Source organism: Vitis riparia, chromosome 13, assembly GCF_004353265.1.
Source record: "Vitis riparia cultivar Riparia Gloire de Montpellier isolate 1030 chromosome 13, EGFV_Vit.rip_1.0, whole genome shotgun sequence".
Classification (NCBI taxonomy): domain Eukaryota; kingdom Viridiplantae; phylum Streptophyta; class Magnoliopsida; order Vitales; family Vitaceae; genus Vitis; species Vitis riparia.
In genome coordinates, this window is record NC_048443.1 from 299,548 (window position 1) to 312,520 (window position 12,973).

At 32.2% G+C, this 12,973-nt stretch overlaps 2 protein-coding genes across 2 annotated transcripts; one reads left to right on the forward strand and one right to left on the reverse strand.

Annotated features, from left to right (window-relative positions):
• The first annotated feature begins 652 nt into the window (after positions 1 to 652).
• On the forward strand, positions 653 to 1,522 carry LOC117928872. The gene is made up of 2 exons (XM_034848947.1): positions 653 to 844; positions 1,187 to 1,522. Exons 1-2 carry the CDS (start codon positions 714 to 716, stop codon positions 1,416 to 1,418), a joined length of 363 nt encoding a protein of 120 aa, XP_034704838.1. The 5' UTR covers positions 653 to 713; the 3' UTR covers positions 1,419 to 1,522.
• A 1,205-nt stretch (positions 1,523 to 2,727) lies between these two features.
• Positions 2,728 to 4,843, reverse strand: LOC117927895. Its single transcript, XM_034847618.1, has 3 exons — positions 4,719 to 4,843; positions 3,237 to 3,344; positions 2,728 to 3,101 (listed from the first exon to the last, which is right to left on the reverse strand). The coding sequence occupies exons 1-3, from the start codon at positions 4,779 to 4,781 to the stop codon at positions 2,904 to 2,906; spliced, it is 369 nt and encodes a 122-aa protein (XP_034703509.1). The 5' UTR covers positions 4,782 to 4,843; the 3' UTR covers positions 2,728 to 2,903.
• Positions 4,844 to 12,973: the final 8,130 nt, after the last annotated feature.

The following is a 12,973-nucleotide window of genomic DNA, read 5'->3' on the forward strand; positions in this document are numbered from 1 at the left end:
AAATAAAAATATATTAAAAATTAATAAATTATTTTTATTTGTTATTTTAACTCATTGATATAAAGATTAAACATTTTAAAAATATATAATTTTTTAATTAATTTTAATTATATTTAATTTTTTTTATATTTTTATAGGGCGGTCAAATATGAAAAAATTATTTTTTTTATTTCCTTGATATTTTATAGAACCAAACACAACCTTAATATTATGCTTTTTGAATAAAAATTAATCAAACAAATAGAAAAAATCTTTATTAAGTGCATAAATTAAAAAAATAATGATTATTAAATTCAAATGATTTTCTATGTTTCTTAATTTTATTAAGTTTTGAAAAGTTGAAATATAAATAAATAGTTAGATCATATTAATCTTATACAATTAAGGAATAGAATACTTTCTAGGTGTTTATATATTTCTAAAATTAATGCAAGAATATCCATATTTGTTAATTTTCATTCAATGGTGAAAGATTACATTTTTTAATGCTAATTTATTCAAATATTATTATTATTATTATTATTTTTTATTTATTTATTTTTTTTTTTAAGAGGAGTTTTGGCAAAAATAAAAATGGAAAGAAATGGAGAGCGAAAAATGAAACTGGCTGGTGGCAAGTCAACTGCCATTGCCATCCGCCTTAAAAGGAAGTACTCATCTCAGTAATCTTACCACTCACAGCTCACAAGAATCCATCATCTGCCGCCACTCAAATGGCATTTCTCTGCAGGGCACCATCATCCCAACCCCAAACCCAGTTGCTGAATCTGGGGTTTCATCGTGCAATCTCCTCTCCTCAACTTCCCCCAGTCTCCAATTTCCCCTGCACCCCTCTTTCTTCCAGGTATTCCCCTTCCATTTTCTGGGTTTTCTGTCTTTCTTTCACTAAGAAGTTTCATAATATTGGTTTGATTTCACTCCATTTTTCCATCACCTCCTACATTCTCATGTTTATCTCTGTGCCATTTCAGACCATGAATTCTTTGGGTTTTACTCAAAGAGTGGAAGAGCTCAGTGGGGTTTCTACTATCAAAAACTGTTTTTTTCTAGGGACCCTTTTTGGAGTTGGGAATTACTAATCAAAATAGCATTACATTTTGGAGAATTCGTATGAATATCTGTTGTGATGTTGATCAAAATCTTCTATTCTATGGTTGAGAACTCACCGTGAAATTCTTACTTTTAGGTTCAATAATGAGTTACGTTTGAGGGTGAGGCGAAGGATGGCTGTCGTGTTTGCATCAAATACTGTTGATCCTGTAGGGGGAGATTCCAAGAAGGAGAAATCAGATGCCCAAGGTCCTCCATTCTTGACCATTTTGGCTGGATTATTACTATTTCTCCTTGTATTTTGGCTTCTAGGGTCCATTGTGATGTGGCTGTTTGGCCTAATAGTCAAATCACCTCCATCTAAGTAATGGTGTACTTTCAACCATCTTCCATGTCCATGTTGAAGGGCTTTAGCCTGTACTTGTTCATTTGATTATCCCCATCAATGGAAGCAACTCTGTTTTCTGCTGTAGTTTGATCTGGGGTGAATGGGGATGGAATGTGAAACCTGATACAGCAGGTACCCGCTAAAATGAATGGTGTTTTCACTCAAAAATTCGTCAAGCCTCTTGGGTCATGCACCATTAGATTGTTTGGTGAAGAAAAGAAGAATCAGTAACCATGCATGAGTTCAATTTTGTTCTCAAGTAACAAGATTTCTTTCTCTTTGCTCGATCTATACTTTCAAAACCCCTAAATGCCCATTAATGTGGGATTGAAAAAATGCTAACCATCAACATTATAACAATCAGAACAATTGTTTACGCCCGGATTGATTTTGAGAGTTCCGCATAAATTAGAAAATGTGGAAAATCACTTGAAAAAACTATTCCTACAAAATCATTTAGTAGGTAATCCTTCTAAAAATTACTTTTCAAAAGCACTACAAATTAAAAGCTATAAAACATTAAGAAATAAATAAAAAAAAATTGATTGTTTTGAAGAAGCACATACCAAATACAAGTCTTCACTTCAAATTGATTGTTTTGAAGAAAACATATCTAAATATTTCCAAAAAAAAAAAAAAAATACTTCTAATCATTTCAAAAGTACTTTTAAATGGCCATGAATTTATAACAATGTTTATAAAAAAATTCAAACACCTCATTTTTTATTGTTTTATTTACAAGAAAAGTCCTACAACCCTCGAATGGTCAAGCTCCACACAGCCAGATCGCCCCCCAACAGCCCGACCGCGCTCTTAAATGCTCATCAAATCAAAGTTTCTTCTTCCTTCTGAAGAGTTCCTTCTTGAGTTTATACCTCCAACCAAAAATACCGACAACAAATAATTGTTAAATTAATGCATCTCAACCACTTCAACGTCCACCCGAGAAATCGTCACAATCATATCCATGATTAGTGAATATAGGTGATTATGACTTTAAATTTAAACTTAAAATTTAAATGGGTCATTGATCATTTGCAGTGGAAACCAATAATTCTTGACATAGTTTCTATTTCCTGATTGAAGAAAGGACAGATGGAATCTAGGTTGGAAGAAAAGCAAGGATGATTCCCATAGGAAAGTCGCATGTAACTGCCATGGAATGGCACATTGGGAAGTTTCTGAAGATACATGCTTAAGCTTAATTATAGAAGCCTGACAATTAAACCAACACCAAACAAAAGCAAGCAGATGACAGACCAGTCTTAATTCTACTAGCAAAGAAAACCTGTCTGCCAAGAGAATTATCATCATCTTTATCATTCTTTATATAGAGTAATGTTGGATGATTCAGAAAGATGGTTCCAAAGTAGAAAAAATGGCCGAAGACAGAAATGCAATAGTATAAGAAAAAGGTCATTTTATTACAATACGAAAGGGGATACATCTATTTAGAACTTGTTTTTTAAAGGTTATCATCCTCAACTGGTGCTGTAAAATTTCGCCTTTCATCAGAAGTTGCAGTTATAACCGGCATCCATACATCAGCAGTACTGCTCAGGAGAGACCGAACCTCTGGGTCTTCAGCCATGGTTGAGGATATCATCTCATCCACATCATCCAACTTTGCTGATAATTTATCCAACTCCTTGGCTATTTCCAGCTAAATTCACAAGAAATCAAACACCAATTAAGCCATGTATGTAATTCGTCCCTAACAAACAGAGAGCTGCCTCTTTTTGGAAGGCAAATGAAAAGAAAAGGTTTGAAAATGGCTGTAACGGATTCTCAAACATACCTCGTCAAGGGGCTGTGTAGACTTTGAAGGAACTTTTGTAACCTCTAATCCAAGGGCTTCGATTTTGGCACGCAATTCAACTTCCTCTTGATTGGTTAGTGCTTCAACCTACAGAATAGAAGTCATTCAGAAAAACCTCATTGGAAAGAAATGATGGCGAATAAAGATAAAAGTAAGAAGCGGTTGCTATGTTATAGCCTGCTTTTGGTACATGGGATGACTCCTAGTAACAAAGCATTCCTCTCTCTTGTAAGCCAACAAAAAGCTTAGGCTATACAAGGGTAATATTCAGGTTTTGATACCATTGTTTACAGGGAGAGACCTAAAAATATTAGTTCTTTTAGACCTTAAGGATCAAAAATTGAGAGAGAGAGAGAGGCTGTCTTCAATGAGAGCCCTCCTCACAGTAAAGGCAGTCTCAGTTTTTTTTATTGTAGAGAGCCATCTTAATATTAGATAATTAAGATGTATATATATGATATGGCCTTAAGTGCCTAAAATGATAAGAATCGGCTCACAATATTTCATGTAAATCCAAGAGATGAGCCCCAATTCTACCATGCTTAAGCCACACCAAAATAAAAATTTCAGCCAGATGAAGTTCACACATTGTAGAATCTCATTGATCCCAAGAAGTTTTTGATCCCCTATTGGAAAAGCACTTTCTTTCCCATATGCAGTCAGCAATTGAATGAATCCCATGTTAGTAAATTCAAACTCTTAAAATGAGGGTGAGATTTCTACTCTATCATCAAATCTTCAAACCATCCTAAATGTTGCTTCGTTCTGCCTTTCTTCATTCTCATGAGCCAAACTGTTTGATACACATCTCCTACTCATTCATTTTGGAAAATAAACACTCCTATTCTTTTTAATCAGATTGTTCATGAATTTCATTGATAAAACTGAGGTGTATTAACAGGGAGAAACCTAATTCATTTCAAGAACAAAGCGCTAAGATCAAGAACCCTAATTCAAGCCTTCTAAAGCTTGAAACACCCAAACAATCAAGTACAATGTCAGAGATTTACATAGGGAATATGACTCCGGAGCATCCAATAAGTCCCAAATAACCCCTTAATCCACCAATTGAAACCTAGTCTAAGAAGAAGATTACAATTCAAAAACCTAACAACAAACTGATGCAAACCAAATCCCAATTCAAATACCTAAGAACTAACAAAATCAAATGCAGGCAATCCCCCAAACACCCACGACTTCAAATGCCCTATATTAAAAATTCAATTCATTTTCAAAGAAATAACATATATTCCAGATACCCAGATAAATTTTTTTGCCAATTTCAATCCACAAACCCCAAAAAGGTCCAAATCCAAGTGACCACAACCCAAAAAAAATGGAAACTTGGGATGGCTTCGAAGAATAATTTTGCACTCAAAATTGGAAAAAAGTATACTCCTCAACCCAAAATCAAAATAACCCAAAAAAAGGAAACGAAGGTGAGTTTGATAAATAGAATACCTGCTGAAGGAGATTAGAGAGGAGGTCAAAGAGTTGCTCATCTGCCTTTCCTTCTTCCGCCATTGATCTTTCCCTCCGTCTTTCTGTCTCTCTTTCACAGTTTGGCTGCTTGTAGGACACCGGTCTGACGTGTACACTTGGCACTCTTTGGTTGGGGTTTCTGAGGTTATTTCTTTTTCCTTAATTTAGAAATTTGCTAATTTAAAATAAAAATAAAATAAAAAAACCAAAAACTGGAAATTAAGTATATCTATAGACTATAGCTCCAGTTTTAGAAAATCAAAAAATAGATTTTTTTTTTTCTGTTTGTTTACTCGTTGTTTTCTTTAATTAAAAGTAGAAAGTTAAAAGCTAAAATTATGTAAACGTATTATTAAAAAGTTTTATTAGACAAAAATTAACATTTCCGGACTAAATTTAAAGACAAAATGCTTTCATAAAAGGTAAATTATACTTCTTTGTTAAATTTTTCTTTTTCTAGTTCTAAACCTATTTTTTAATAAATAAAAAACTCAAACACTTATATAAATTTTTATTTTAAATTTAAAATGAGTTTTTTTTTAATTATAAATATGATTATTGTTTTTAAGTTAAGGATAAGTTATTTAAATGATGGTGATATTAAATGTCATAAAAGATTTGATTTATCATCATCATTATATTCTAATTAATTTTTAAATAAAATGGTAAAGTCGAATTTGAAAATTGATATTACAGTCAAGGCTTCAAGTTACCAGAGCTTCATGTTGGAAGATCAGGGTGAGTTACCTGCATGATTGTGATGTCTAAACAATTTGACCTATCCTTGTCGGACACCATTTGGTTTTTGGATGAAATGATCAAAGTCTCATCCAAAAATTGGTGTTAGAGGCAATATTATGAGCCATGTTGGAAGCTTGGGGATAGGTCACTAAAATGATTACAATGTCCAATGTTATATATTAGGTTTATACTAATTCAATGTAAGGTAAACACAAAAGAGGAATGGTGAATTAGGTATTGGTCACTTTAAAAATTTTCTAATAAGATGAATGCAAATGACAAATATAAACAATAATATAAACAATAAATTGTAATTATAGTGGTTTGCCCAATATCAGCCTATGTCCAATTTTCTCTAACTTTAATCCAAACTCGAAGTTCAACTATCAACATGGCTTCAAACAAAGCCTTAATATGGTACACTTGGATTATTGGGTTCAAGGAATCTTTCATAATTCCTTTAGAGATACTCTCAAGTGATCCCTTATACTTAGCAAACTCAACGGATACCTCATACTTAACTAATTTCCTCTCAAGATTTACAAAGAAAGAGAAAAATGCTAATAACAATTTTTGGTTAAGGATTATGATACACACTAGTATTGAGGCTATACGAAATGGATATGAAAGGTATAAGAAGAAAGTGTACTTGTAGACCCTCAGGGAGAGAGGAATGGTTTTTTTGTTTTTTTTGTTTTTTTTTTTTTTTTTCTTACAACCTCAAGAATGAGTTGTTCAAGGTAGCCATGTGACTGATGAGTGAGCTATTTTTGGGCGACTAGATGGGACTGGAAGTGAGCTGTTATGGTGGCCAGACAGGACGACTTGAAAGAAAAATTAGTCAAGAGTTGGTTTTGAAAAAAGGAGAAAGATATGTGGGGGGGAAAGAAGAGGGAACGAGCAGAGAGGGGAAAGAGATTTTATTTTGGAGTTGCAAGAAGAAGGAGCAAGAAATCAACCCATCATCCTCTTCCTAGTCCAGGTACGATTTCAACTTACTTTACATTTCCCATTTGGAACTATTCTCTTGGGTTTTCCTACTATTAGTGGGTTCATCTTGGTCCTCGAAAGCAACTTGTGCATGCTCTGTTTTTTTTTTTTTTTTCTCTTTCCTTTCTCCTCTATTTTTGGCATATTTCAAAATATTGGGTGATCACGAGACGAGGGTGTTTATAGAATGCGGGTTTAGAAAGCAGTTGTGGTTGTCTGATGCATTGAAATCTCTATGGGTTTATTGTGCTTGATCATTTCCTGGTCTCTCTCTCTCTACTCTTCATCATCATTTCTCAAGTGCCAGACCGAACCCAACATGCAAACCACCTCCATCTCCATTTCCATTTCCATCTCCACCTTCGTATCTCTTTGTCTCTCTCCAACACCGAGTCCACCACTCGCACCATCACCAAACCCACGCCGGCGTCGACACAGATGCCACCATGGACACGACCGAGATGAATGAGATCAAGGCTCGGAGCGCACCTTTGAGATAACAAACAAGGTCCTTCTTCGGCGGCGTTATACGGTTTAGCTCGACCTACTCCAGCCATGTGGCCAGTTGCGCCGATCACTAGTAACGACGATAGCGTTTTCTAGGTGTTTTCGGATTGCCACCACTGCTTCTGTCTCTACTGCGTCGATGCGTGGTTGAAGCTCTACGCATCGTGCCATGCTTGCCAGAACTCATGTGTTGCCATGTGTAAATGGGCTGCAAGTTGGTGCTTTTTTGTGGAGAAGTGGGGTTTCATTACTCCACTTCCAAAAGCTGGCAGTTCACTAATGACATGAAACTGTTTAAACAATTGATGAATGACATGAGATTTTTCATAAGTGGCAGGGGCACTTCAAGTTCTTTGAATAAATAAGTGGTAGTGGCATGGGTCCAGTTGTGGCCTCATGGAGATTTTCTTTTTTCTTTTTTCTCACGTGTCAAAGTTTGATTTTTGTAAATTCTTTTTAAATGATTCTTAAAATCTCGGTTTCTCGAATACTCTCATTTCTATTCCAATTTTCAAATTTAATTCCTAAAAATACCATTTTAAAATCATTTCCCGAATCTTTAATTTTCAAAATTTAATTTCCAAAACTTCTATTTTCAAATGATCGCTAAAAATTCTATTCTCAAATAATTTTTCGAAATTCCGATTCTCAAATTTAATTTTTAAAACTTTGTTTTTTTAAATAATTCTTCAAAATTCCAATTTTCGAATTTAATTTCCAATTTCCAAAATTCCAATTTTCACATTTGTTTATTATTATTATTATTATTATTATTATTATTATCATTATTATTATTATTATTATTATTATTATTATTATTATTATTATTATTATTATTATTATTATTATTATTATTATTATTTTATTTTATTTAAAAAAATTTCATCTTTAAATAATTCTTCAAAATTCCGATTTCCAAATTCTAAAATTCCAATTTTCACATTTGTTTATTATTATTATTATTATTATTATTATTATTATTATTATTATTATTATTATTATTATTATATTTATTTATTTATTTATTTTTAAAATTTTCATCTTTAAATAATTCTTCAAAATTCCAATTTCCAAATTTAATTTCCAATTTCTGAAATTCCAATTTTCACATTCATTTATTTAATCATTATTATTTTCGTTATTATTATTATTTTATTTATTTTTTAAATTCCATCTTTAAATAATTCTTCAAAATTCCAATTTCCGAATTTAATTTCCAATTTCCAAAATTCAATTTTCATATTTGTTTATTATTATTAAATTCCAATTTTCACATTTGTTTATTATTATTATTATTTTATTTAAGAAGTACACTTTTGGAGTGACTTCTAGGAAGCTGCTGGTATACATGGTCAGTAAAAGAGGTATAGAGGTAAACCCAGATAAGATCAAAGTCATCCTTGACATGCCTACGCCAAAGACTGAGAAAGAGATCAGAGGCTTCTTGGGTAGACTTTAGTACATTAGCATATTCATTGCTAGATTGACATATATCTATAAGCCCATTTTCCGACTCTTGAAGAAGAGTCAACCTACTGTTTAGAATGATCAGTGTCAGCATGCATTTGAGATGATCAGAGAGTACTTGTTGTCACCCCTAGTCTTGGTGCCTCCTACACCAGTCCATCCTTTACTCCTATGCTTGTCAGCTTCAGACGTAGCTTTGGGTTGCATGTTGGCTCAGCTCGATGATTCGGGCAAGGAACGTGCTATTTATTATTTGAGTAAGAGGATGCTAGATTACGAGACGAGATATGTCATGATTGAGCGCTACTGATTGACATTGGTTTGGGCTACTCGAAGACTAAGACATTACATAACCGAGTATTCAATGCACTTGATATCCCGTTTAGATCCTTTTATATATTTGTTTGATAGGCCTACTTTGGTCGGTCGCCTTATGAGATGGTTGGTACTTCTAACTGAGTTTGACATTCATTATGTCACTCAGAAGTCTATCAAATGGAGCATTGTTGCAGATCACTTAGTCTCATTATCGGTTTCTAATGGTAGAGCTATTGATGATGATTACCCAAATGATGATGTTGCTACTATGACTAGTCTGTCAGGTTGGCGTACTATAGACCCTCAATTTTGTCCCATTAGCACAGGTTTTAAAGTCCATTACCAATACTTTACAGTAATCTCTTGATAGCCCATAGCTACTCACGCTACTTACCTTTCTTGAGCCACCTCGGAGACTTTAGTTGAGGGGTTTACCCGACTCCACATTAAGACCTTGGTTGCCCTTCAAGTTTAAATTAGGCTTTACTTAAGTGCACTTCAGGTTAGACTTAGTTAGGCCCACCTAGTCTCACCCTAGGCCCACTTAGGTATACCTAGCCCACTTAGGTCCACCTTGACCCACATAGATTCACCTAAGCTCACTTAGGTCTACTTTAACCCACTTAGACTCACCTAAGCTCATTTAGGTACATCTAGGCCCACTTTGGTTTGCTAGGTCCACTTAGGCATCCTGACCCACCTATGTTACCTTTTAGATAACTCCTATATGGCTTGCATAGTTCGCATGACTTGTATTTCTTAACACTTGCATGAGCTTGATTTCTTATTCATTTATCTATTTATTTATTTAGTTATTTATTTATTATATTTGTTTAGCTATTTGTTTATTGTTATCTATTTATTTGTTTTTACAAGATTGCATGTGATCAATTATCTCATCTCTTTTTATGATTACTATTATTATTACTATTAAATGTTTTTACTAATATGTACGTTAATAAATTTTTATAGTAAGTTATTTTGTATTTTATTTATTTTATTTGGTTATTTTCTTAAAGTGCTTTTAATATATTTTTTGGTAAGTTAAGTTTTTTAATATATATACATATATTTGTTTATACCAATTTGATAAGTTATTATTATTATTATTACCCTTAAAAAGGTTTGTTATTATTTATTTATTTATTTATTTATTATTTTTGAATTATGATGTATATAAAATAGAAAAGCACTTTCCATAAAAGTTAAAATACCACTTTGCAATTAAAACATCACTTTCCATATATCCACGTGCATATCCCAAAAGGAAATAAAATATTCCATGAAAAGGATAGATTGCCATATAAATGGGACAAAAAGGAATAGAACAAGGATGATGGAACTTTTTCTTGAAGGGAGATCAACACACGCAAGAGTTTTTTGGAGGGAGCGATAGAGGACTTGAAGGACTAATTGGGCTGCCATTTCAACACATCAAGAGAGTATTTTTCCGATACAATACAGGTTAGTTTTCGATTTTTGATACAATATTTCTTTTTTTAGTTTGAGTTTTACTTGATTGGTTTAATTAATTGTTTGTGATAAATTCTTTTAAATCTCGATTTTGAATAATCTTTTATTTTTCTTAGATTAAATGTCTCTCTTTTATGATTGCAATTCATTAGTTCTATGCTAGTTTATTTTAATCTACATGAAAGTTTAAATAAAGTTTATATTTTTAATTCCGATTAGTTTAAATTCTAGTTTATTTTAAATTTGAATGAGTTATTGATCTTAAATCTATTAGTTTAATTGGACTTGTAAGGTAAAATTTATATTTTTAATTCCGATTAGTTTAAATTATAGTTTATTTTTAATTTGAATGAGTTATTGATCTTAAATCTATTAGTTTAATTGGACTTGTAAGGTAAAGTTTATATTTTTAATTCCGATTAGTTTAAATTCTGGTTTATTTTTAATTTGAATGAGTTATTGATCTTAAATCTATTAGTTTAATTGGACTTGTAAGGTAAAGTTTATATTTTTAATTCCGATTAGTTTAAATTCTAATTTATTTTTAATTTGAATGAGTTATTGATCTTAAATCTATTAGTTTAATTGGTCTTGTAAGGTAAAGTTCATATTTTTAATTCCAATTAATTTAAATTCTAGTTTATTTTTAATTTGAACGTGTTATCGATCGTAATTCTTTAGTTTAATTGATCTTGTGAGGAAAAGTTTACATTTTTAATTCCAATTAGTTTAATTTTAGTTGTTCATGTGTTTCTTAAAATCTAAATGTTAGTTTTTGGATGATAATTTTATTAGTTTATTTTATTAGGAAGTTATAAATTTGTTGCCTTAGTGATTGTCGGTCAAATTTTTTTTTAGGGCCATTGGAAACCCATGAAGGTTGGCCTTTACTCTCACCACTTTAATTGACAAGATTTCCTAAAATCTTTATTTCATGATCTCTGTTTCCTTTTGTTTTGATTGATATTTTGTTTTCTATTTTTGTTATTTTAAAAATTAATTTCCTTTATTTTAAAACAAAACTCTTTTTCTCAAAAAAAAAAAAACCCTTTTAAGAGATTTTTTTTTTTTTTTGAATTCATTTAAAGCCTTTAGAATCAAAATCTCTTTTCTATTTAAAAAATAACATGCAACCATATCTTAATCGGTTTGCATCCTTCTCAATTTTCAACAAAAATTTTTGGTTTTAAACAAAACGCGAATCAAAGCTTGTGGTCCCAAATAAATGGGACAATTGTAGGCTAAATTCGTGTATATTAATTTGGGGAATTGGTGAAACCCCTACATAAGAAAATCTTTTTCAAAATTCATTTTTGCTACCACCCTGCTATTTATTGTAATTATATTTACATTTTTCTTTTTAGGAATTGTATACAAGATATGAATGATAATTAATTATTCCGAATTCTGATAATTTTTGCTAATTAATTAGATAAGCATACTAGGATTTATTATTTATTATTTATTATCTAACCCCCATGTCCTGAGGAAGCGCATTAGGAGTTATATATGCTATCCAGGTACGTTCCCAAAATTTCATGAATATGCATGTCATTGCCCTTGTTTGATGTCATACTTGATTGTCTCAATGCTTGTTTGATCGTCCTTGATAAAATGCATGTTGTGTGTCATATTTTTGAATTAACCATTGATGTTTTGTGATAGCGCTTAAGAAGTGGTTCAGGTACGCACCCTAACTCTCCTTTATTGTGATTGATCTCCTTATTTAGTATGCTACTTTCTGAAATCTTACTTAGGTATCTACAATTAATCAATTAATTGCCGCATAACCCCTAATTTAGTCAGTAGAGACCTCTTTAGGGCTTAGAGGGGTGCTACCTCCTAGAGGTACCTTCCCAATAAGTAACCTGATCCCCGGACTTAAACTCGGTTTTTTCAAAGACACGTTTTTCCAAAAATTATGGAGTCATTTTTTTTAGGGTTTTATTTCTTGTTTTATTTTTCCTTTAAAATAAAAATAAAATAAGTGGCGGCTCCAACTTTTCCAAAACTAAATAATTTTTCACAAATAAAAAGCGAGTCTCGCCGATCGAGTGGGGACGCACGTGAAAAATACGGGTCCACAAATTTAAGACAGTTTGCATTTAACACTGTCATTGATGTTTCGAGGAGAGAGTTAGAGGCTTTGAGCAATGGAGTCGCCAATTTGTGGACCCGCATTTTTCATGTGTGTTCCCACTCGATCGGCGAGACTCGCTTTTTATTTGTGAAAAATTATTTAGTTTTGGAAAAGTTGGAGCCGCCACTTATTTTATTTTTATTTTAAAGGGAAAATAAAACAAGAAAGAAAAACCCTAAAATGTGACTCCATAATTTTTGGAAAAAGCCATGTCTTTGAAAAAACCCGAGTCTAGGTCCGGGGATCAGGTTACTTATTGAGAAGGTACCTCTAGGAGGTAGCACCCCTTTAAGCCCTAAAGAGATCTTTACTGACTAAATTGGGGAAATGGGGCAATTAATTGATTAATTATAGATACCTAAGTAAGCTAGGTGATTTCAAAAAGTAGCATGCTAAATAAGGAGATCAATCACAATAAAGGAAAGTTAGAGTGCGTAACTGAACCACTTCTTAAGCACTATCATAAAACATCAATGGTTAATTCAGAAATATGACACACGACATGCATTTTATCAAGGATGATCAAACAAGCATCGAGACAATCAAGTATGGCATCAAATAAGGGCAATGACATGCATATTCATGAAATTTTGGGAAC